Raw genomic sequence first — 25030 nt, 5'->3', positions numbered from 1 at the left:
CTTTCTAGGCAATTACCAGGCAGGGATGGACTCGTATGATCTTATTCAAAACGGCCGATGCAGATGCACTAGCTAGAAATTATGTTGAAGTTTTGTTTGATAACCTATTTATGCAGCAATTGAATGTACTGTAGTTAGTGTTCGTTTGCGTGATAAGTTTGTATGTGCATAACTTTGTACAATGGCTTCGTGTACTCGTGTCTTGCCGATAAATTTGATTATGTCGTTGCATTTATTTAATTGACTTTTAAACGATTGTTTTTCTTTTTCTTGGTTTAGATGAACTCATTAAAACAATGTTGTCTTATATATTTTGTAATATATAATGTTGTCCATTATGTAAATAAACTTGTATAGTAAAAACATTAGCAAAAGTTTGAAAGACGTAAGTTAAAAAAATAATATTTATAAATTATAAAGTGATTTAATCTATACCATACCCAGTAAAACAAACATCCCGACATTCACATTTCTAATAAATAATTTTTTTTTTTTTTTATTTATAACACCGAATCTCTACAGAAGTGTTGTCCGTGCTTTTGGTATACCGCGCTGTAATATCATATATTTATAATGATAAGATGATATCGACATTATTAAAATTTAAAAATAGCAATACAATTTCAACATCTATGTGAAATAAAGCGTGCAGAAGTTGTTAATATCGCGAACGACTTTTCCCGTCGGTGTAGCACAATACGATCTTATACAAAGCTAGAGGCGCTTTTAAAAGTATTACGACCCCCTCGCTGCGCCCTTCACACCCTCGTATCAAGCTGATAGGATTCTAAATTATGTGAGACTGAAATGCTTCAGGTAAGTTGGGAATGTGATATTGATGATACATGAAAACTTTTAAGATCATTGAAGCGTGATTTGTTTAATATGTTATAAATTCTAGTATATTTCTATTTAATATTACAAGAGGTATTATTATTGCATGTTTCTTTTCATTTTAAGGGCGAATATATCAACTCACTAACGACACCCCATGACTGAATCCTATAAGGTCTATAGTTTCAAAATCCAAAAGAGGTTCGAAAAGTCAGCAAGGACCAACTTCAACCCGGTCAACTTAGTACGTAGATAATATACAATACCGGTAAAGTCCCGGCTTCGAACGGGTATATAAGAAAAATTGTATTTTATGGGATAGGATTGACGTAAAATCCGTTCTTCGAAGAAGGAGGAACTGCAACAAATTCCAAGTCAATCGAGCGGATAGTTTAGGAGATCTCGTGATGAGTGGTATTTCGCTTTTATATATATTATTTAGATAGTGCCTATTAACAAAAATGGTCACTTGAATGGAGCAAATTCTCTATTACAATTAAATATTTCGCCAAAGCTTCGAGGGAAACTGGCAGTTCTTCACCATGAATATAGTAGCCGATTATTTTGTTCATCGAAGTTTTATAACACACATATTAAATGGTGGCACGCGACGTGTTCGAAATCGATTAAACTAAAGACATCAGTGACGAACATACAAATTACGTTTATTATTACGACACGCGGTCAGCGGCGGCGAGTGCAAAGGATATACAAAAACGCCGACCCAACATATTAATAAAATAATACTTCCGAATTGATGACTCAAAGTCGACTTTAAGTCACAGAATGAAGCGACACAGTAAAGTCTACTGAAACAGCTTTAGATTGAATATTAATTATAACTAAATAAATAATAGTGCAAACACATTTCTAAATATATAATATGACTTAATGGTGCTTATAGAAGGGCTGGCCCAAAGAATCGGATTTGCAATTCAACGGCAAAATGCTTCTAGCTGTATGACCACGCGGAATTGTGCGAAGATTTGTACAGTGCTTTTTTAATTTTGATCTGAATGGTTTTATTTTAACACAATAAATAGATAAAATGATTTTGAATGAAAGTGATAATTTTTTTTAAACCTACAAGTTTTACTATAAATTATCATTGATAAAAAAATATTTCAAATTCAATTTGCAGCATCTGTTAAAATGTTTACATCGGAAGCTATTTTAAAGCTTTGGTGTATAAAAATTTCAACCACTTCCGTTTATTTTAGGGAAATAAATAACGTAATTAATAAACGTGTTTAAATATATATATATATTTTTTTTTTTTTTTAAAAAGCAACTTTTGAGTTTCTTGCCCTTTCCATTTGCCGTTGCCATAATTTCGGTACGATACAACACTACCGTACAGTATTATTTTCAAAAACATTAATATAATAAACTATTTCTCGTAAAATATATAACAAATATACTTTATGAATTCTAATACCGCTTGAGCTTTATACATGTAATAATATTTTTTGCGCTATTGTTTGCTTTTGTACTTAGCAAGCGGTTCAAGGGCAGGCGAAGACTGAGAATGTGGCCTAGCTTCCGGTAGGCTTTTAGTAGGCGGAATATATATTGGAAGTATATAGGATTAGAAGATTGGACACGTGACCCAAAATTTATATTTGAATAGTGTAAAGATTTGTCCTTAATAGCGATATACAAGTATTATTAAATTAATATAAGCATTGTTAATAGGTATGTTTATAATCTGTTTCGTATAGGTTTTTATTAGTATTGTCGTTTCGATTTAACTTTTGTCATTTAGAGGTAATTGCCAGTATCCGTTATATATTATATTAAGTCTTTATAACGCCAGCGTTTAAACGTTGATGTTACTAAAGCAAAAACGTTCATATAAGTTTCGACAATAACTGCGCAAAACTTCAACTAAATCGGATAAATGATATAAAAACTCATTTGGGATACCGAATGAATATATTACTATACTGTATTTTTTTATCATTTATCATATTTAATCAATAAAGTATGTTATATAAATGATTGCGTAATAAATATTTTATTATAAAATACCTAAGTTAGAAAAAAGTAAAGTTTTGAAGTGAAACAAAGTATGAATTATTGCGGTGAACATCAAGGAGTTGAACAATGCAAAAGAAAAACTTATTAAAAAGGACCGCGCTCACCAGCACAATATATTTACGGGGAGGGCTAAGAACAATGGCAGAAAACGCTTTATTAAGCCAAACAAAGACGGTGAGCCTTATTAGTCTTAGCTGCTAAGGTACAGAATTAGAATTTCTACATTAAAAATACGCTACTTTAACAGCAATTGTTCAAACTAACGAATCGCGGAAACCCGTAATGCTCTTTTAATTAAGGTTATATTATATAACTACAAAAGTTGTTTTAAAACAAGAAATGTTTTCAACGTAAACAATTAATTTCAAAAATATGTGTCTAATGAAGCACTTCGGACAATTCTACTCAACAATCAAGAGTAGCTACAATTTTACAAAGTACATAAAAATCTCTGATTACACACCCTCGACGAAACGGCAACTGAATAAAAAGATATCTCCTAAAACGTCATTACGGCCATAACTCCGGTGTCCCGGGATATATCTCCCATACAAAATACTTTAAGCGGAAACCCCATACGCATCAAGACTTCCAACAATGGAGTATCTTGCAATCGCGAGTAATAAAGGCTGCGAGCGCCCACATTAAAATCTTATCCCTTTCTTAAATAAAAAATTCACGAAAAAAAATAAAGAGAGGATGCCTCCCCTCTATTATTCAGCCTCACCCCATTCCACCCTCTCCGTTGTTACAGTCCAGATCCGGTCGCTCGATCGCGAAGAAAGCTCAAAGAAATTCTAACTTTAGGATGTAGGGCACAAAGTTACAATTGGCGTAGCGGATCGACATGTCTGGTTAGTGATTCTCGGCCTCATGTATCGGGGCATAGAGTTGATATTCGAGTAGGATGCGAGCCGGAGGCGATAGGGGAAATACGGCTTAGATGTTGGTATGGTATTTGAAAATGAGATGCAGCGTGGAGGGTGGGCTGGGGTGAGGAGGGTCTCTCGAAATCCGAATTACCGGGGCGTGTGTAATGATTTTCCCGGGCGGAATTATGCCCGGTATCGGAGACGAATTGGAGACTGGAATTGAATGTTCTTTTTAAGGGAGCAGCGATGAGGGAAATCGATAGATGCCGGAATATAACCTGGTTAATTTTATTACCTTGGAAAATGTATTGGTCGGTATTAAGAGCAATTAAATTTGTATTTCGATTTTTGAATTCGTTCAGTTGAAAATATTTATACACGGATGTGATGCAGTTGTCATTGAGGTTTATTAAAACGAGCGATGAGACAAACATTATTGCAATAGTTCGAAAACTGAATATTAATAAAACGTGTTTTTGTTTAAATATATAGTGCTTCTTTAATTCGGATGATACACACGACTTGATAAAAATCCAGCTTTTGGTAAATAAGTACCCAAGCGTTTAAGAAATAATAAGCATTATTAAAGAAGCAGTTATACATTTTTATCAAAACACCACACATCTCAATGGAGCACGACTCGAGATGGCATCACAGGGTGATCTCTCACGACTCTACGTGGTCTTGATACGGTGGGTGATATCTTTTGTTGTATAATTGGGGTTAGAATGACTACAGTATAGTATAGACTATGTCTGTGTCTGTTTTTGCAAATAATAATAAATTATAAAGGAGGAGTTTTATGTTTTATAATGACTTTTGCATTGTGGATATTTATATATTCAATTATTATACCCTAAAGTATAGTTGGTATATAGGGGATGAAAGTGTGAATGAAAATCCATTCTTTTCGAAGAAAGAGCTATGGAAATTGATATTTAGTAATTCTGATTTATGAGCGAAGCCGGGGGATAAAGCAGTAGTATTCTATATAGGTAGTAAGTAATGTGTAAATTAATACTATTTGAGAAGTTCTAGCGTTTTACATTTTCAGAAGTAATCGTGGCTCGTGTCCCTTATCAATGTTGTCCAATGATAATTGGTAAATTGTTACCCCTTATGGGCACAAATTTATTAGTACATTTGGACTATCTACATAATGTACGAAATTTTATAGTTTTAAGTCGGTCTGGGTCCTGAACCATTTCCCACAGGGTAGCCCATTTACCCGAACACCTATTTTATATAATTTTTTGTTATTTATTTATTATAAGTACATGTCGACATTTTAATGTACATTTAAGAAACCGTCAGCCATTTTAAATGAAGCCGTAATTAAATAACTGTAAGCAATATTAATATATATTTCTTTAAATAAAGTAGATACTAAAGCTTAATATTCACTTAGCAGTTATTCAACAGTGGCTGTATTATGAAGGAGTGAGCCAGTGTACACAAGGGAAATAACCTAGATGTCACGGTTGACAGCGCTTTGGTAAAGAGTGACTAATGAGCAGCCCCATAGCAAATAGCTCATTTTCACAGTGTATTTCATTTGAGAAAAAGGGTAACTACTGAGTTTCTGATCTTCTAGAAAGAAACGGTGGTACCTTCACATTCAATTTAATCCTGTAACGCAATATATACACTTTACACTTTCATGAACTGCTTAACTTCAGAACTAAGATCTTATCAATCTATTCTTGTAAGTACAACGTCTCGCTCTATCTTAAATCTGAACACGGATATAAAGATATTTTATATATAGTAACTGTAACAGCCTGTTAATGTCCCACTGCTGGGCTAAGGCCTCCTCTCCATTTTGAGGAGAGGGTTTGGAGCTTATTCCAGCACGCTGCTCCAATGCGGGTTGGTAGAATACACATGTGGCAGAATTTCAATGAAATTAGACACATGCAGGTGTCCTCACGATATTTTCCTTCACCGTCAAGCAAGAGATGAATTATAAACATAAATTAGGCACATGAATATTCAGTGGTGCTCGCCCGGGTTTGAACTGACGATCATCGTTTAAGATTCACGAGTTCTAACCACTAGGCCATCTCGGCTTTTTATATATAGAAAGAATTAATAGGTGTTATTGAACTGATCAGTGGGTGGTACCAAAGCGAGTACAAAGCACATCCAGAAGAGATTTAGACATATTATTGCCTTAGTAAATCAACTTATATCGTATAAGTGAAAACTTGATAACAATAAGGGCCCGTGATAAGTGACATTACAATAACAACGTGTAATTAATATACTATAATTAATTCCGTTATCAAACCAACACAATTGGTTTACGGAAAATTACGCTGACTTGATAATATTTTATAATACAAACCTTATTAAGAATTTATTCATTTTAATATGTTATTGTACAAAAAAAAAAATCGAGATGGCTCAGTGGTTAGAACACATCTTAAGCGCTGATCACGGGTTCAAACCAAGGCAAGCACCACTGATACTGATACACCACATATAATTTATCTCATAGTATTAGTGTTTTTTTTTAAATATATTTCTAAAAAGTGTTAAAAGCAAGTGTTATTCTGATTGATTTATAATAAATCGACGGGACACCTTTATATAATATAATATATATAAATACTTACACAAAATTCGAGACAATAATACCTAATTATTAAAAAAAATATTGTTAAATTCATGTTATGTTTAAAATTCCCGACGTCTTTATTTAACCGTCTCAGATTATTTAAAATATCTACATATTTATATTTAAAAAAAAAAAACCTTTTATTTTTATATACATTGTTTACAAATTGAGTAAATTTTATTCTATAATCTTTAGGATAAAAATAATCATAATAATAATATATTTTAGTTTTAAATAACATAACTCCAGTTTACCGCGATCAAATCATACAAAATCCATTTTGGAATCGAGTCGGGACGTAAGCGACCCCGAAATTGCTGTCCGCATTCACCCAGACAAAAGCCGTAAAGTAAAAAGAAAAGCATTTCCATTCCATCCCCTCTTTCATTTCCCGCCCCATGGAGGCGGCGACTGGGGGTGGCTACGACGACGCGACTTAAAACCTCATAGAAAAGAATGAGACGGCCGTATGTCCACCTGTTGCGTTTTCAAGTTTCATATTTTCGTTATCTTTTTTTCTTTAAGAATTTATGTGTGTGTAGGGTTAGGTATTGAACGGTATTGATGTGAGGTCGTGTTCGATTTTAAAGGAATTCGAATTTTCAATTTGTTGTTTTTTTCATAAGAATAGCGTACCATTCGCTTTATGTGCTAATGACTACCGCATTTTTAATTAACAATCCAAAACATACATACATGATAATTATTTTTGCAATGGAAACAATGAAAATGGTTATTAACTTAAGTTTTATATTCTGAATTACAAATTTTTACCTACCGAAATATTTTTATTATTAATAATAAAAATAATACATACACAAGCGATTTTTTAAATTACAGATATAATATCATTAAATTTAAAATCTTCAACAATAAAATAATGATACCTTGTTATACAAAAGGAAAAATTCAACACAAATTATTCTAATTAAATGCGTTATTTAATAAGAATAATTTGTAAATGACTATATTCATATTCTACTACAAGTCCTCTAAACTCGCGGTAGAACAGCGTGGCGAAATAATCTCTAAGCCTTTAATTAGGAAGGAGTTCAACGCCCAGCGGTGGGAAATTTGAGGATTATATAATTATTTCTATATCACAATTAAACACACAAACAATTGCAATATAAAACTTTATCAAATCTTTTTTCTTATTCACATAAGCTTTTAGTAAGTTTTAGACTAATATTATAATAAAACATTTTTTTTGTTAAAAATTGCATTGTTTTTAGAAAAGACACGTAACTAAACAAACAAAAACTAATAAGCAAAACCTTATCTAAATACAAACTTTAAAGCCGTTTCCGAGATTTAAGAAATTGTATACAAGAATTGCTCATTTAATATTAACAGTATTCAAGTCCAATTTCAATGTCATGTCATTCAACACCCTGATGACAGTGCGTTACATATTTAAAGTATAAAATCAAGCACTTAACATCGAGACGGGCCGGACGTGTACTGAACAAAAATGCAATAATCGATATGAATTTAATTATCACATTCTGCGTGACAACGCTGGCTTATAATTAAAATTGTTTTACAAAGTGACACACCAAATATTTCACAGTGTGAACTTTCCCCTTTGCGTCTAGGGTTGCCACGTTACAATAAATAATATGCTTGCTTTATTTACTGAAAGAATGCAAACCTTGGGAATTATACCATTTTATCAGGGATATTCTTTACCATATTTATAAACTTAAACTATTACAAAAATAGACAAAGATATCGACTGCCTATTTTGCCGGTTTTTCTCAGGTCAACGTATTTTATTTTAGGAACCGGTGGCAGTTTTTACTTTGACAATCAGTAAGTTAGTATAATGCCACATTAAATACATTTGAATTAGACAATATATAAAATGTTTTTTTTTATCAGAACCAGATAATCAAAGATACGGTCGGAAATGTATATGATTAAAATATCATTTTATTACCTGTATAATAAATATTAATTGAATATTTTACTAATGGAAAAAGATTTATTTTAATATATTAAAGAAAGATCTATTTTAATATAAAATTATAATAAAACACACGTTCTTATTCAATAAAACATAAGGACTAAAATATCCATAAAATAAATACCGATGAACCCAGAATGAAGACAGAAATAAAAATGTTTGTATTACCGTTTCCGGCGAGTCCCGGGTTCGAACCCGGACACGTGGCGCGGTTATTACGAGGAATAATTCAATAAAAATAGTATCTAGATTAAATTACGATCCGGATCGCCATATTGGTAAATGTTTATTTATATGGTTTTAGAAAATAAGCAGTCGATCTTGGTTCGTTTTAGGGTTCCGTAAATAACCTTGAATGATTATAATTTTAACCTCGTAAGGTAGTAAGAGAACTACTTATAAGGAAAATTAGAATACAAATATATGTACAAGATCCCTTCCATAGAAATCAATGTCTTAACTGATATCATGTACTTTTACAAGACAATGGTTGATTATATAACATTAACAATTAAACATATGTTTTAGGGCCTATCCTAGAGACCCTTCTCATTAAATAATTCATATCCTCGTCTACAAATATTTTTTGTTAAATATGAGAATATTTCAATTTTTTAAAAAGTGAAATCACCTCTCGTTACTAATTTTATCATGATATTCTTTATCTCTTTCTGTCATTATTGATTTGACATGCAAAAGAAAAAGGCAAAACATTGTTAAACAAAACAACCGCTAAACAACGTTGAAAAGGTCGAAAATTATATTAAAAAAAAAACAATCGATTTAATTTATATAAGAATCAAGCTGCAAAAATATTTTTTAAAAGATGTCTTCGGTTAAGGCTTGCTTGAAAAATTTACAGTCAAGCAGCGTTCAATGGGGAGAGAGCTGATTTTCTATTGTTATTTGAAAAGAATACCTATACTAACGTAGTCTTGTTAGTATGTACGCTAGTGACAAGCCAAGCCATACATATAGCGGGACAGTCATTGCAGCAGACGAGTTGTGAAACTTAGGACTACAAAGAAACTCCTCTAGTAAACCAATTATATGCCCTATTATATATCAACCTCGTTGATAATATTGTTTAATAGTTGTGGTGGTAGAGCTTTGTGCAAGCTCGTCTGGGTAGGTACCACCCACTCATCAGATATTCTACCGCAAAACAGCAGTATTTGATATTTTTGTGTTTCTTTTTGACAAGGGACATACCATCTTAGTTTCCAAGGTTGGTGGCGCATTGGTGATGTAAGCGATGGTTAATATTTCTTACAATGCCAATGACTATGGGCGTTGGCGACCACTTACCATCAGGTGGCCCATATGCTCGTCCGCCTTCCTGTTCTATATTATTTAATGTCCTGTTGCGCATCAGGGATGTTTGTTAAAGTTAATTTTGCCTATTGTTACTCATTAATACGAAAATAATATTCATTGTGTTGAAGCTGACCAGCTCTAATACAATGTTCATGATGAGGTATTGTAGTAGTATTTTATCTATTTCTTATTGTGAAATTTGAAAATATTTTTCTTCTATTACTAACATAAGTTCGTTCGTTTTGTTTGTTATTAATTAAATAAATAAATTATTATTATTTGTAATACATTCTTGTGGAACTCAAAGTAAAAAAATAAATAAATAATTTGTTAAATAAAATCCTTAAAATGGCAATTCAGTATAAGATAAGTTGTTATCTAAAGGTGTAACAAATGTTAAATGACGTTATGATACATCCACACCGAGCGAGTTGAGACGAATAAATTCCAAGAAATATAAATAAATGGAGCTGTAAAGTTTAAATGCTTACAATTAATTTATATTCAAGTGAAGTATAAAATGTATTATGAAATTAACCCAGGGTAACTTTTTATTCGATACAAATATGTACATGCATACTAAAATTGAAAAAGTTGCGCTGGTGTGAAACCGCCTTAATTTAACATTTATCAGTACACGTAAAATTATAGATATGACATGAGTCGATATCGATAACAGCTGATAAGATTATTTGTAAGCGACAGGAGATTTTCTGTTGTTATTGAACACAAAAGATTTAAATTGATAATTATATTAAGTACAGCTTTGTGTATTGTAAATAAATGCACAGCATTGATCGTTCGTTGAACTACGAACAAATGTTACGCTTTAATTTGTGTGTCGTGCATTTGTTATCTAAATACAAATGTCAGGGGGCAGCATAAAATACTTCTACCATGTAAGCAGAGACATTTTAGTGTCAATACACTGTTGACAGTAACGTCCAGTTGCGTCCTCCAAAGACGAAGGGTACCGTTGAGTAATAGTGTGTATTCTGCCACTTAACCAGGGAGTTCAGCATACCGGCGTTCACACGGATTAAAGGGGGGGGGGGCGAAAACGTGTTTCCCAGTGATAACAGAAAAAGCGAAAGGCATACGTAAACACAAATACGTATATTTAGTTATGATTTAGTTCTCAAAAGGTATATAGGTAAATAACTACTCAAGCAATCAACTATCATAATTTTAAGCTACTCAGTATTTGTAAACTTACCATAGAGACAGGCAATGGATGCGCTCCGCCATTGGGATAAGGGTACGGCGCCATTAGGTAGCCCATGTTGAAGCTCGCTGCAGGATGCGGCTCGAATTTACCTGGTGAGAAAAAACCTAAAATTATTATTAGAATATACATAATCAACATTATAATATATACACGTACTCAGTTTATTTATGGAGTCCTTTTAAAATCACTTATGCATTGTCATTTTACAAGATTAAAGTAAACATAAAGCTACAAAACAAGGGGCTAGAAACCAATAGTAACTCTACTTAAGCTAACTTCAAAAATAATGTCTAGTATAGCAATGTTAACGTTTAACTTAGACGTCTTAAGCAATTCTTATTCAACCTCAAAACAGCAGTACTTTGTATAGTGTTTCATAGGTACATAATATCTTAAGTCCCAAGGTTGGTGTCGCATTGGCGCTGGTTAACTTTTCTTACAATGCCAATGTCTATGGGCGTTGGTGATCACTTGCCATCAGGTAGTGGTATGCTCGTCCGCCTACCTATAATATAAAAAAAATCTTTCTTTGTCTATAAATACGAACATACTGTTGGAATTATTTTAAGGGATAATACGAAATAAAATGTATTGTTTACATTGGGGACTTGAATAAGTATACACTATGTAATACACAATAGGGTCCGTCTCCGTTCCCAAGAAACCGGAGTGTATCGTGTCTTTTGCCATCATTTACCAATTTCCGAGAAATAATAAGAACAGAAATGTCGATAGTAGTAAGAGCACGTTTTATCGTATATCTTTTAACATTATATTATATATTATTGCTTATAATTATTTACTTATTAAGAAATAATCGACGTGTTTCGACGACTTTGGCAAGACGACGGTTCCCGCCGACATTGAGGTCGAAGTAATATAATCATTTCTACAAAAATATCTATATACTCAAATAGCATTTTGATTAAAACACTTAAAGTAAGATTCCGTTAAAGTTATCATTGGATCGGGTTAAGAATTATTGCCTAATATGTTGATAGAGGATGTAAGTCGTTACTGTAGTAAGTTTAATTAGAAGTAATCAAGTGATTTCCGCGTGGTGTTATAGGAAATTATGATTTTGTATTAATTATATTGAATACGATTAATGTTTTAAAATATATTCAGAAGAGTTTAAGAGATTTGTTATGATTAAAGAGAGCAAGGGTGGCAATTTTACTAACAAATTAAAACTTTATCGCAATCGTATCGAAAAGTTATCGTTGCGGTTTATCCGCTTACTTATTCGAACACAACGGTCCCGTTGCGGTTCAGTGGAAATTGGATCGGAAAATAATCGGAAACGTATCGCAGCCGTTATAAAATAGTAGAATCGGACGCCAGTTGCGAAGTATTTTATAGCACATACACGATAGATGAATATAATATAATGTAAAAATGTAATATAAAACATTTCGAAGGACCGTAATAAGTAATTTTTTCATTTTTCGCCCAGAGGATCGGAATTGCGATTTAAGGAAATGTTGCTTTTCACCACTATTCCACGCGGCCGTGATTTGTACAATAGCTATTTTTATTAGTTTATATATTTTTTTTTAATTAAAGCGCCACTCACTTTTACTTTGATTTGAAAAATTATAACTTCTATAAAAAATCTATGTCAAACAACGAAGTAATAAGTACAGTGAAATAAAATATCAGCTAGACAGAGCGTGAGCGAGGCGGGGCGCAGACAGGCAAATTGCACGAGTAATTTGTACGTGTAATTGTGCGCGCTACTGTACGAGCTGCCGGATGCTTTAGGCGTGAAAGGCTTAGGGTATAAACAAGGGATGAATATTTCCTGAATTGAAATTCTTGTAACCCACAATCCTTGTCCCATTTATGTTTACGATAATATTAAATATATTCAATAAAGAAGGCTTTACCGTGTTTTGTACTATAACCTGGAATAACTTGTATATTCCCGTGATAAAAAAGGCATCCTTTAATTTATCATAAACTAGCCCACGGCTTCGCCCTCGTTTTAGAGGTAAATGTCAGTAACTACCATTTAAAAATGAGATTGCCAACTGCGCAGGAGATATGTGCGTAAACACAGGTTCATGATCCGATCGGACGACGATCAGACACGACCGGAGAGTTAAGCAGGACCAATGGGTATACGAGCTCTTCGAGGTACAGTAAAAATTACCAACGACTTTACTTCGGGCTTTACTACTCGGAATTTCTTGACAGGAAAAATTCAACAACTTGTCAGCAACATTAAAAAGCACCATACCTCATTAACCACTGGAAAATATGTACGTTCACACATGTAATTTTACTTCAAAACAAAGTGACAGCAATATTGATTGCGTTTATTTAGCAACTGTAACAGATGATAGAACAATTTCTTTAATAACTTAATACTCGATGTGAACATTTTTATTATGAAATTAATTTTACAAGTCATTTTATATGACATTTAACGTTTTTAATATGAGTTGAATAATAACGAGTATTACTATACTAGTATTCATGTTTTTAATTCTAGTAGTATCATTAATGTCAAGTATATTTTTATAGCTAAAGCGATCAAGAGGAAATGAGTCCAAAGCAGGTGATCATTAAACCGAACAAAATATCTAATATCAATTAATAAATAGTTGTAATTTATGATAATAATATGTATTACGCATGAAGGCCATAGAAATGAAATTATTCAAGGAAGTTTGGAGTCAGGTCACGCGGTTTAGTGTTCCGCAGACATTTATTTTTGAAATAAAATTTTATTGTATGACCATAAATGCTGGCGAGCTTTCTGTTGGTAGAGGTGAGTAATGGTTAATTTCTCACAGTGCCAACGTCTATGGGGATGACCGTTTGCTTGAATTACTTGTTATTAATAAGCATTTGCGTAGAAGACCAGATAATTTTGATTTAAATTCCCAATCCTTTAAAAAATATAACAAACTAGTAATTGTGATATTCAAAGGTTGTTACTAACGCTAATTATCGCGCATAAGGTCGTCAGAAAATAAAACTGTTCATTACTTAGGTTTTATTTCTATAATGTTCACATTTTTCCTCTGCGCTTTTAAGACCATGATAATTAATTTAATAAATGCGATTTTAAATTAAAGCCATTAAATAAAGCACTAATACTAGCAATGTGCTCAACTGCCTGTCAAAATAGTTTACGTTGAGAGTGTGACCCATAAAAATATAGATATAACTTTTTATAAATTGATAAAATGAAATATATATTTATTTATAATTTTATTACAAAATATATAAAAAAGAAATAACAACAGCTGAAACCCTCCGCCGCTATTGCTCAGCTAGGGTCGACAGGTGTGACAAAACCTTGATTGTTTTGTAATTTTATGTCTGTCTATTAAATATAAATTAATCTTAAAATTACTATATTTTAGCAAATTCCTCCATATTAAACGGAAACACACGGTAATAAAGATAAGCCAAAGAAACATTCGCGCATTTTAAAATAACCAATAACATCGTTATAAATATTTTATTTCTATCCTTATCTTAATTTCGATAGTTTTTGATCTGGTTGACATGTATTTGTTTAGGGAATAATAATCTTTATGTCATTTGATAGACAGATGTTAATCTCATGTCCAAAATTTTTTGATGTTACCTTAAGGCACTTTAAATATTTGAAAGCTCAATAAAGAAAGTATAGTTCATAGAAGAGTGAATATTTAAATGTTTAAATTCTATTTGATGTTCCAAGTTTTGATTAAACTCGAACTATTAAGACCATTAACTTGGAAGTTTCGAAAAAAAAAATTTAAAAAAAAAATATTATCAATAACATAAGCGGGAAAATTTCATAATATAGTAAAATCTAAACAACCGATAAAACTTATATATGAAAAACATATTTTGAAAATATTAAATATATAAAGCAAATTGTTTATTAAAACAAACAAATTTATATACCGCAAAATATTCACTGTGGACAGTACAAGAGGCATAAGGCATTGCCCAATATTGGGACACAAACTTGTAACGTACAAAATAACCAAAATTCAAAAGCAATGTAAAAAAAGGCTTCTAAATCCACTAATTGTGGTGCATCCCTACAATAGTACTCGAGCCCTTTCAGTTTGACGGTAATTTGTTTTGTAAGCGTGGAATTATTTTAATGAGTGTTAGAAGCGTCTATAATGATACTCTCGTAATGGACGGTAGAGCTTCGAAATTAAATAAATGCATTAACGTGAAATTATAAAATAAAATTTTCACAGTTATTTGAATTACATATATTATATATCATTAATATACTAATAAATTCAATTAATTTAATAACATTGTTAAACATATTGCAGTACTGTAAAGATTATATTATATTGTGAATTGATTAAAACCGAAGCATTTCTGTTCATGTTTTTAGATTCTATCAATCTTTTATAACTATATTTTATATTATATTATTTTATTATATAAATAAAGTGTGTTCACATAACACGACAAAGTTTTTAAGTTGAATATGATTTAAAATTCAGTTAATATGAGACCCAAATATATTAATATTTGAATTTAAATGTCAACTTAGTGTTGTTAATTGGATAATAGTAATGAAGGTTTTGGTGACTTTTTTTATTTAGAACTTATCTGATAAAGGTGTAAATGAAAAATGCCAGTTCCTTGTTTACAAAACATAAACGGCATAGGTTTATACTTCAACTAAAATCGATATGACGTAAATCATATTAATATACTTACGGTATAACATGTATTATCATAAAGATAATAATTGATATGATTTTAAATGTTTCTCAGAAATATAAAATTAGTTAAAAGTGCATTCTAAAAATAACAAGATAACGTCGATATGAAGGACAATTTGATTTTTTAAAATTATATTTATGTACAATTTGAAATCGTCATTTTACATAATTTTAAAGCTACCACCGGTTCAGAATGTAGATTATATCGAGAAGAATCGGCAAGAAACTCACTCGTTATGTGTTTCTACTAGATTTGCATATATCCAGCGGAGGAGTATTACATAGTACAAGATTAAGTTCATCGTTAAGGTATCATGCGTATATTTTTTATTGTATTTTCACCGATTTCTCGTAACCGATGATCGTGGGTTCAAACCCGGGCAGGCTCCATTAAATTTCATCTCATGCTTGACGCTGAGGGAAAACAACGTGAGGAAACCTGTATGTCTAAGTCTAATTTCACTGAAATTCTGTTACATGTGTATTCCACCAACCCGCATTGGAGCAGCGTGGTGGAATAAGCTCCAAAACCGTCTCCTCAAAAAAGGGAGAAGAGGCCTTAGTCCAGCAGTGGGACATTCACAGGCTGTTACTTATATTTATGTAGATCCCACAAATATCTTGTTTCCGAAAACAAACACGTTTACTATAGTAAATGTATGAATAACACGTATTTTCTTGTATTTCCAAAACAATATATAAATATGTTTGTTATTTAAACTGCTAACTGAATGTGTAACGATAATGTTAATACACAAAAATGACCTTATTAAACTATAATTATATATGTAAATAGATTATAAAATATTTTAAATACATGAGTAATATTATATACACTTTAAATACATACGATATATTTATTTATAAGCTAAATAAGAGTAATTATACATTCCGTTTGTTGATATTTCAAAATATGATACTGAGCGAATTTATAAAGCGATTTATTAATTTGTGAATGTTTACAATATATTATATTATTATTTCTACTATCAAATTTATGAACATATTTCTTGAATCAAAGTTTATTTACTTATTGTAGCATTTATTTTATTATTATTACTAAACCTATATTATACGTTTCTTATGTAAATTGTATGACTTGGTACGGGTTAAATAAGAAAATTATTTACTTTTCGATCGCAGCGCCAACTTTCGGGATTACTGTGGTTTAGATTAAGACGAAGTTAACCTCCGAACACAGAAAAATCTTCAACAAAATTTGTCCATCAGTTCAGAGATAGAGTACACACGTACAGAATAATTATATAATGATTTAACGAACAATATTTGTAAACTTAAAATCGTATTTACTACTCGTAATCGTATTTGATACGCGTAATTTAACTTTATATTCTATATTTAAAAATATAATTGTGTTCCTTATCAAAACTTAACATAAATTATAAATTTAAAAAAGGTTTCACTCGATTTCAATTATAAAAAAAGTTATCAATGACGTAGCATTAAAAGTCTCGTTTACACATCAAATCAGACACGTTTGTAAAAGCCTTACAAAATAAATTCAACCATAGCCTCTATAAAATCTATACTAGCGTTTCTCAGAACTACCGCGGTGGGTCCTAAGCCTAAATAAATATTGGTTGAGATGTAATATGAGGTAAAGACATACGCACACATGTTACGAGAAAGTTATACCAAGGGCTACTGACTGTACTCAAGGTTTTTATTTTATTTATACAAATTGAATTATCTATTGTGGGTATATTGAATTTAAAAAAAAATACCTTATATGACAGTGCGGAATGAAAATATTGTCGTTTGTTTACCTCGATTAGTTTTAGTTCATAGATAATAACTAAAGTAGTATTTAAAAGATTATTGCTGGGTTTTAATAAATTTATTTTACACTAACATTTCTAAAAACGAAATTGAACATATCTAGATAACAGTCACGTGTTTATTAATAAAAAAAAAGTTGCAGTTATTTTTACAACTACGAGTATGCGTGTTACTTGGCACACACACATGGAGTTTTTCAACAGAAATTTAATTTTTGACATCCGTTTAATATATATTTAGGAAATAAAAAATAGCTATATACAGCTGTTTGGACTAAATCATTTTTAAAATGGATGTAACGAATTTTAATGTTAACCATAACATAAATTAAATAAACAATAAATTATACATTTATAGCCAACAAAGTTACCAATTTATTACGATATACGAATTAATATTTTAAATATAAAAAAAAGATAAAATTTTATTAATATATATATATTAGGTTTCGCAAAAAATGGAAAAGCAATAAAATCGAATATAACCCTGACAAGTAGAGTGAGTCATTTGATCAAATTAAAGCACGACTATTGCCAGTTAACTGCTCCGTCCGTTTAAATTTGCCTTTATTAACTGAACAAAAAATAACTTATTACTTATGTAGTAACAGATTGCAAATATCTTGTCTTAATTCAAGATCTACTTCCAAGAGATATGCCCAAAAGTCCTACAAGGATCAAATATTGTAATAGGTATAATATTACGTGTTATATATTATACATAAAAGTCTCGACAATATCATACACAATGTGCTACACATAGCAATTTATACTTCCTTTTAACTACACACTCTTTGGATGAACTAAAAGGTTGATACAGCTGTTGAACTTTAAATAGATTTTGGAGGTTATTAAAAATATATAGCATTATGTAGGAAACAATACATACATCATAGTATTATCAGATTTCGTTGGCCTTGACAGCACAAAAAAATCTTTATCGCGAATAATCATTTTTTATTTGATGTTTTATGACTATTGCAGAATATAATATAAAGTAAAATGATAATTTACGTCTCAGCTAAATTGATTCAACCATTTGGACGTGATCGGACAAACAGACAAATTTTCAGATTTATAACATGAGATATCGCACCCATGTTATTTGATATATAAAAAAGTTTAACGCTACCTGGGAGGCGGTTCCGGACCGGACATTGTGTCATTCCATAATTTTGCGGTCAGCGAGTTCGCAGGCCGTGAAACTTTTATTTGTTTAGGCAATATCCGTGTGCGCCTTTATATCTACCATTACGTAGTTTTAGAGATAAATCTTCCCAAATAAATATATTTCATGTATGCACGTAGATAATGCGAATTTATTATTATGTACCTACTGCGCCACCAACCTTGGGAACTAAGATTTTATGTCCCTAGGGCCTGTAATGTACACTGACTCACTCACCCTTCAAATCGGAACACAACAATACCAAGTACTGCTGTTATGCGGTAGAATATCTAATGAGTGGGTGGTACCTACCCGGGCGAGCTTGCACAAAGCCCTACCTCAAGTAAAGTTGCTAATATACTATAGTTGTATTAGGTAGTTACTTTGTGTATATGGTTGAAGATTACTTAAAAAAATGTTAATAAAACTTAACCAACAATATTTTCCAATATTAACTATTAATACATATTAAATTAAGTAGCTATTGAAGAGCTTTAGTGTTATCATTAAAGAAACAATTGATTTTAAATTTAAAATAGATTATATTCTGGATCTATGCATATTAATAATTATTTAATTAAATTTTCAATAATGATAAAATTTCTATCAATATTATTATTAACAAGAACGCTAGTATTCTTATTTTTACAAAAGTAATGTTTGTTGGCCAATAGTTATAGATACTCCCAGTGTATTCGTCATTACTTAATTTAAATAAAAACCTTCTTGCGGATGATTGATGCGAGTTTATTCTGACAGGTAGATGCACAAGAAACAGTCTTAATATCTGATAAAAACAATACAAAATAACAAAGTTTTATTTAAAATTCGATCCCTATTACATTAACATAGTATACAATTCATTGAAAACGAAACTATGTTAAACGATTAGCCTGAAAAGGCATCACTTTAAAAGTAAATTTAAAAAAAAATATATTAAGCATATTTCACACTGTATTACTTAAAATACATTCGACATGTCAAGACGACATTTTCAGTTTTAATTAAAATAATTACATTCAAAATGTTACAACTGACAGTTGACACATGTCTCAGTTTTTACTTAAATTTGTAACTTAACACATAATTGTTTATATGAAACTTATAAAAAAATATACGATAAAACATCTGAATAATATGTCAACTGTTATAGAAACATTTGAATATTTATATTTAAGCGACAAAAAAACGAGACGCCTTTTGAGTTACGGCTGACATTAAAATTTTTGCAACCGTAGTTGGAGCGAAACAAAAAACGAATGTATTTGAATAAACACCGTAACGATGGAAGATAAACGGCTGATTACGCCAATTACTTCTCATTATAGGATATTATATATATAGCATAACCTTATCTATCCGCTGTCAGTTCGTCACTCGAGCCTGTGATAGTGTAAAAAGCTCGTTAATCTAACGATGCCGCTTAATTGTGAACGCATATCAAGTTCCAATTAGAACTCGGATATAATGACATAAAACATCCAACAGGTAGCCAAGACTGGAATATGAATCGCAAATTGTGTGAGAGCGAGACGGATAACGATGATCGCTAGAAAAGAGCGAGACGAATGGGATACATGTATGTACATTTATGAATGTGAACAGATCGTGGAATTATGGATCAGATACGCGTTTGCAGTAAGCTAATGTTGATTCTCGGGTGTGAAGTCTGGTTACACATAACAAGCATTAGTAATAGACGATCAAGTCGTATTCAAAAGCGTATTGTGAATCCACAAATATATCTAGACTTAAAGAGTCTAGAAAGGCAACTTATTGATACTAACATATGTACCTATTCAATTTCTTATTAGTTACTATTCTATATAAAAACTTGCAGATCATTTTACAATTGTCGATAAATAAATTTAAATCACCATACATTACTATATGCGCCACTAAACTGTGTTACACTGACTCACTCACATTATATAACGGAACACATGAATATAAAATATTGCTGTTTGGCGGGAACCACGAGGAAAAATGCGTACACGAGGTATGAACTTTATCTTTTCATAAGAAGTTTGAGGGCTGGTATTGTCAGATTAAGGAATGATCTAATACTTCTTACAGTGCCAATGTCTCTGGTTAGTGATTACCATCAACGACGTCCGCTTATTTGTGTAAAAAAAAAATATTGAGTTAAGTAAGTTCAGGGGTGTGAGTCGAACGCGGCCGTGGTGTCTATTATTAGACCGAGTCCTGCACAGAAAATCTTTATTTCCGTTTCGTATGTGATAGATTCAAAGATTTATATCCGTCTACTATATACTTAGACGTAGACACATCTTATTTGTATAAGCATAAATATACTTATATGAAAATATATTTTTTAATATATCTTGTTTTAATGAATTCATATATACTTAAAAATAAATATAATAATATAAACAACAAAATGTAATACGTTTATTATATATAGGATTTGATAAATAAAAAAATAATGAAATCATTTGATCTTTAGATATAAGACACGTGACATGGACCACGTGACAGCGAATTTTATTTTCGTCGAAAACTTAACAAGAAATTATAGAAATAGCTTTGATAAAAAGTACTACCAAAATAAATGGATACTGTAGGAAAAGTTACAGATTGTAAATGGCTGGACTAAAATCTCTCATTTTTGAGAAGGCTTAGCGTTTATATCACGCTACTCAAATGCGGGTTAAAGGATAGACATTTTCAGATTTTAATCTGATGTGCAGGTTCCCTAACGATGTTTTCTTTCACCGAGGAGTAAACACAGATTAAGCTCAGGCATGTAGTCCTTGCCTTGGCTTCACCCCGCAACCTTCGGGCTTCTATCTACAATAAAATATACAACAATTCCTTATAAATAATATACTTAGAATCATTTCACAGATAATATAATCACCAATGTTGATTGATCGGGCTTCTTGATATTTAGTATGGTCGATTTTTTTATTATTATATTATTTTTTGACGCAGAACTCGTCATGCGTTTTTTGTATTCATATTTCATAGTGTGTTATTTTGAAGATTTTTGTTTTTTTTTTCTCACGAGGCGATAATTTCAAGTCAGTTCTTTATTTATTTAGTAGGTATCAATTAAATAATATATACAAATAAAATATATACCGCGCACTGGCGATGTAAGGAGGGGTTAATATTCCTTACATCGCCAATGTCTACGGGTGGCTGAGACACTTGACGCGAGGTGGTAATAAAATAAAAATGTAGAACTTATTGGAGATGTCTTAAAAGTTATGATGCACTAGTTATTTATTGTTATCGATAATAAAGACCGTCTAAGAGATCTGACCGACGACATCATGAAATCACTTTTACTGGTGGTAGGGCTTTGTGCAAGCTCGTCTGGGTAAGCACCACCCACTCATCAGATATTCTACCGCAAAACAGCAATACTTGATATTGTTGTGTTCCGGTTTGAAGATTGAGTGAGCCAGTGTAATTACAGGCACAAGGGACATAAAATCTTAGTTCCCAATGTTGGTGGCGCATTGGCTATAAGCGATGGTTGACATTTCTTACAATGCCAATGTCTAAGGGCGTTTGGTGACCACCATGGTGACTTACCATCAGCTGGCCCATATGCTCGTCCACCTTCCTATTCTATAAAAAAAAAAAAAAATCAATGGTATTAACCATGGCCTGTAACAACGTTCTCATTCGTAAGATCATTCTATATTTAAATAGTAAAGACTGTTGGTTTAATTATATACATAGCGTTCTAGGCCTTACCATATTTTGTAATGTATAACAAACGGATTTTCTAGGGTGTTTTCTTTATTCCAGTAATTGCATTAGAATAACAGTAAAAGTCCAAAGATATACATCAACGCAGATAACTTCTCGGTTCCCATAAAATAATTCAAAACTTCCCAATAGTCTTTGTACATCACATACTTTATTTTTTTTTTCTGGTTCGCCCGGAGTCGTGGCGAGCTGATCAGATTAGAGAACCGGTTCCACGAAAACATCCCGTGGAAAAAAAAAATAACAAAAAACGACACTAAGAACAACAAATAACGAGGCGTTCGGACGTGCCCGATAGTGATGAGCGACTATCGATAGAAAATATTGATTTTTTTTTGTTTTCTATTGTTAAAGACCCATTACGCAGGTATAAAATCATATTAACATTTTAGAATCATCCGAGAAAGTTATTATTTTTTTCATTACAAAAGAATGCTAATCTTACGAAACGATAATTAAAGTTAATAACGAAATTAATTAAGAAACACTATTATTAAATACCTCCAATTCATTTATTATTGAAAAAGTTAATAAGAGCATTCGACGAAAAAAAAATAACATCGATATGAAACAATATCGACATTGAATATTTAAATTGACAACAATACAAACAGCATCCCTATCAGGAGGTGGAGTCGGATGAAATTATACGAAAATATTGTAACGATAGTGACAGATGATTATAAGCTGGCGATAAAACACACATAATTCTCACGTAATGGCCGCTCCGGGCCGACACACCGTGATAATTCCCACCTTCCCGACTCTATAGAAAACAATTTAACATTCGATTTACAATAATTTCTCGATGATAACCTTGAGACAATAGTTTTTATACGCCATTTGAACTTAACGATATTTTAAAGCTAGCACCACACGTATTTAAATGCATATTACTAATAATTATTTACGGATTTAGAACGCATTTCATAGAAGCACAGACGTATTTTTTAGCTTATAAACTAATTTAAATTTATTTGTATCGCACAGAATTTCACAGGAACTTTCTTATTCAAATTCGAATTTATTTATATTTACGAAGTTGTATGTACATTTTCGATATAATAATAACTTTGACTTCAATCAGACATATACATGTAATGGTATGTTATATAATATAATAATCCTAATTCTTAATATAAAATTACGTCAACATTCTAACATTTGATTCTTGTAACGAGTCCGTTATATTGTATAACATGAGAAAAAATATAATAACATCGTAACAAGCCTTTTGTTTGATTACCGTTTATTTTAATTGCTGTATCGTAATGGTAATTAAAAACATGTTCGGAAGTTATTAAATTATCAATGTGAAAGTGCGATTTTTTTGTTCATTTATTTGTCTAGCTTTCATGTCTTAACTACTGAACTGATCATTATGAAATTTTGCATACACCTTACGAGTACAGAAAAGGACCTTTAAGGCAAAGCCACAAGCGGAAAATAATACTTAGATAAAGTGAGTCTTATCAAATAACCAATCAATATTGAATACAAATGCTAATAGCTTTATAAATAAACAACATTGCAAGACAAAATGTCATCCTTTAATCAGACAAAAACTACGGGTGGGTAAAATGACATACAATAATGGTAATTCTCGGAGTCTGACAAATTATCACAATCAGTTCTGACCTTCAGTGTCAGACGATAGCATTTCTTTTAATATAACGTATATTAATCCCATTCGATAATATAAGGAAGGTTGATGTGTCTCGGAAAGAAATAATCGATTTAAATGTTGTGTAATGTCTTAAGTATAATTCGGCGATGTCCACACGCGTTTTTTCTCAGTGCTCCATCATTGTTGGACAGTTTTAAAAGTTTAATTTATCGAAATTTCGAAATCATTGCGAACCCAATTGGTGATTTAATAATACGAATATTATTTGAAATGGTATTGAATATACATTATATTTAATAACGGATAGAAAATAATTAATTAATATCACATTGTAGTTTTTTTATAAGTCAAGAATAATATAACCCTAGCGATTATGATATTTCAAGTGTTACTTACGACCCTCTAGCTATCATAATTTAATGTGACATTGATAATGTGACACTGTGAAAATAAAGAAATGGGTTTTTAATAATTTTAGTAGAATCTACATTTCAAACCGATGGCAGCTTTGCATTCAATTTACTTACTTGATAAAGCTTGTTATTGTTTGACAATAGCATTAATATTTGTCTATAGAGTTGGCTAATTTTTTCTACTTTTAAAAAACTAATTATTATAAATATCTTCAGTTATTCCTGTGTCAAAAAGTATAGCACTGTCTCGCAGTCCGTTATAAAGGACAAGTATGCTAATGCCGTTCGTGTCAATTACACGCACAAGGAACAATTTTGGCCCCAAGGTTTGTCACTGGATATGTAAATTGTGGCTTATATCTTCTACATCTGGAACATTTATGAACCTGCGAGTTAGTAAGTACGAGCTGATTGCTCATCTGACCTTTGTAAAAAAGGTCATAACTAAATCAAGGGCGCCCAGTGTTCTAGTTTTTTTATGTTATAGGTACGTTGATGGGCTAATGGGCCACCTGAAGGGAATTGGTCACCACCGTCCATAGACATTGCTGATGTAAGACATATTAACCATTTCTTACGTCGCCAATGCGCCACGAAGCTTGGGAACTAAGATGTTTTTGTGCCTGTCATTACACTGGCGAGTGAGCTTCAAACCAACGCAACAATACTAAGCATTGCTGTTTAGCGTTAGAATATCTG

At 31.6% G+C, this 25030-nt stretch overlaps 1 protein-coding gene across 4 annotated transcripts in view; it reads right to left on the bottom strand.

Moving 5' to 3' along the window:
* The window catches only part of LOC126777880 (protein pangolin, isoforms A/H/I/S), a 151738-nt gene that overhangs the window by 58615 nt on the left and 68093 nt on the right, over positions 1-25030 (bottom strand). For 2 of the 4 annotated variants that reach the window (XM_050501165.1, XM_050501164.1), the window contains exon 4: positions 10869-10984. In XM_050501165.1, the coding sequence (XP_050357122.1) occupies positions 10869-10984 (116 nt within the window). The remainder of the gene's footprint in view (positions 1-10868; positions 10985-25030) is intronic. The other 2 variants (XM_050501167.1, XM_050501166.1) reach the window with 1 other exon arrangement.

This window comes from Nymphalis io, chromosome 24 (assembly GCF_905147045.1).
Source record: "Nymphalis io chromosome 24, ilAglIoxx1.1, whole genome shotgun sequence".
NCBI classification, from domain to species: domain Eukaryota; kingdom Metazoa; phylum Arthropoda; class Insecta; order Lepidoptera; family Nymphalidae; genus Nymphalis; species Nymphalis io.
This window is presented reverse-complemented; position numbering and strand designations above follow the sequence as displayed.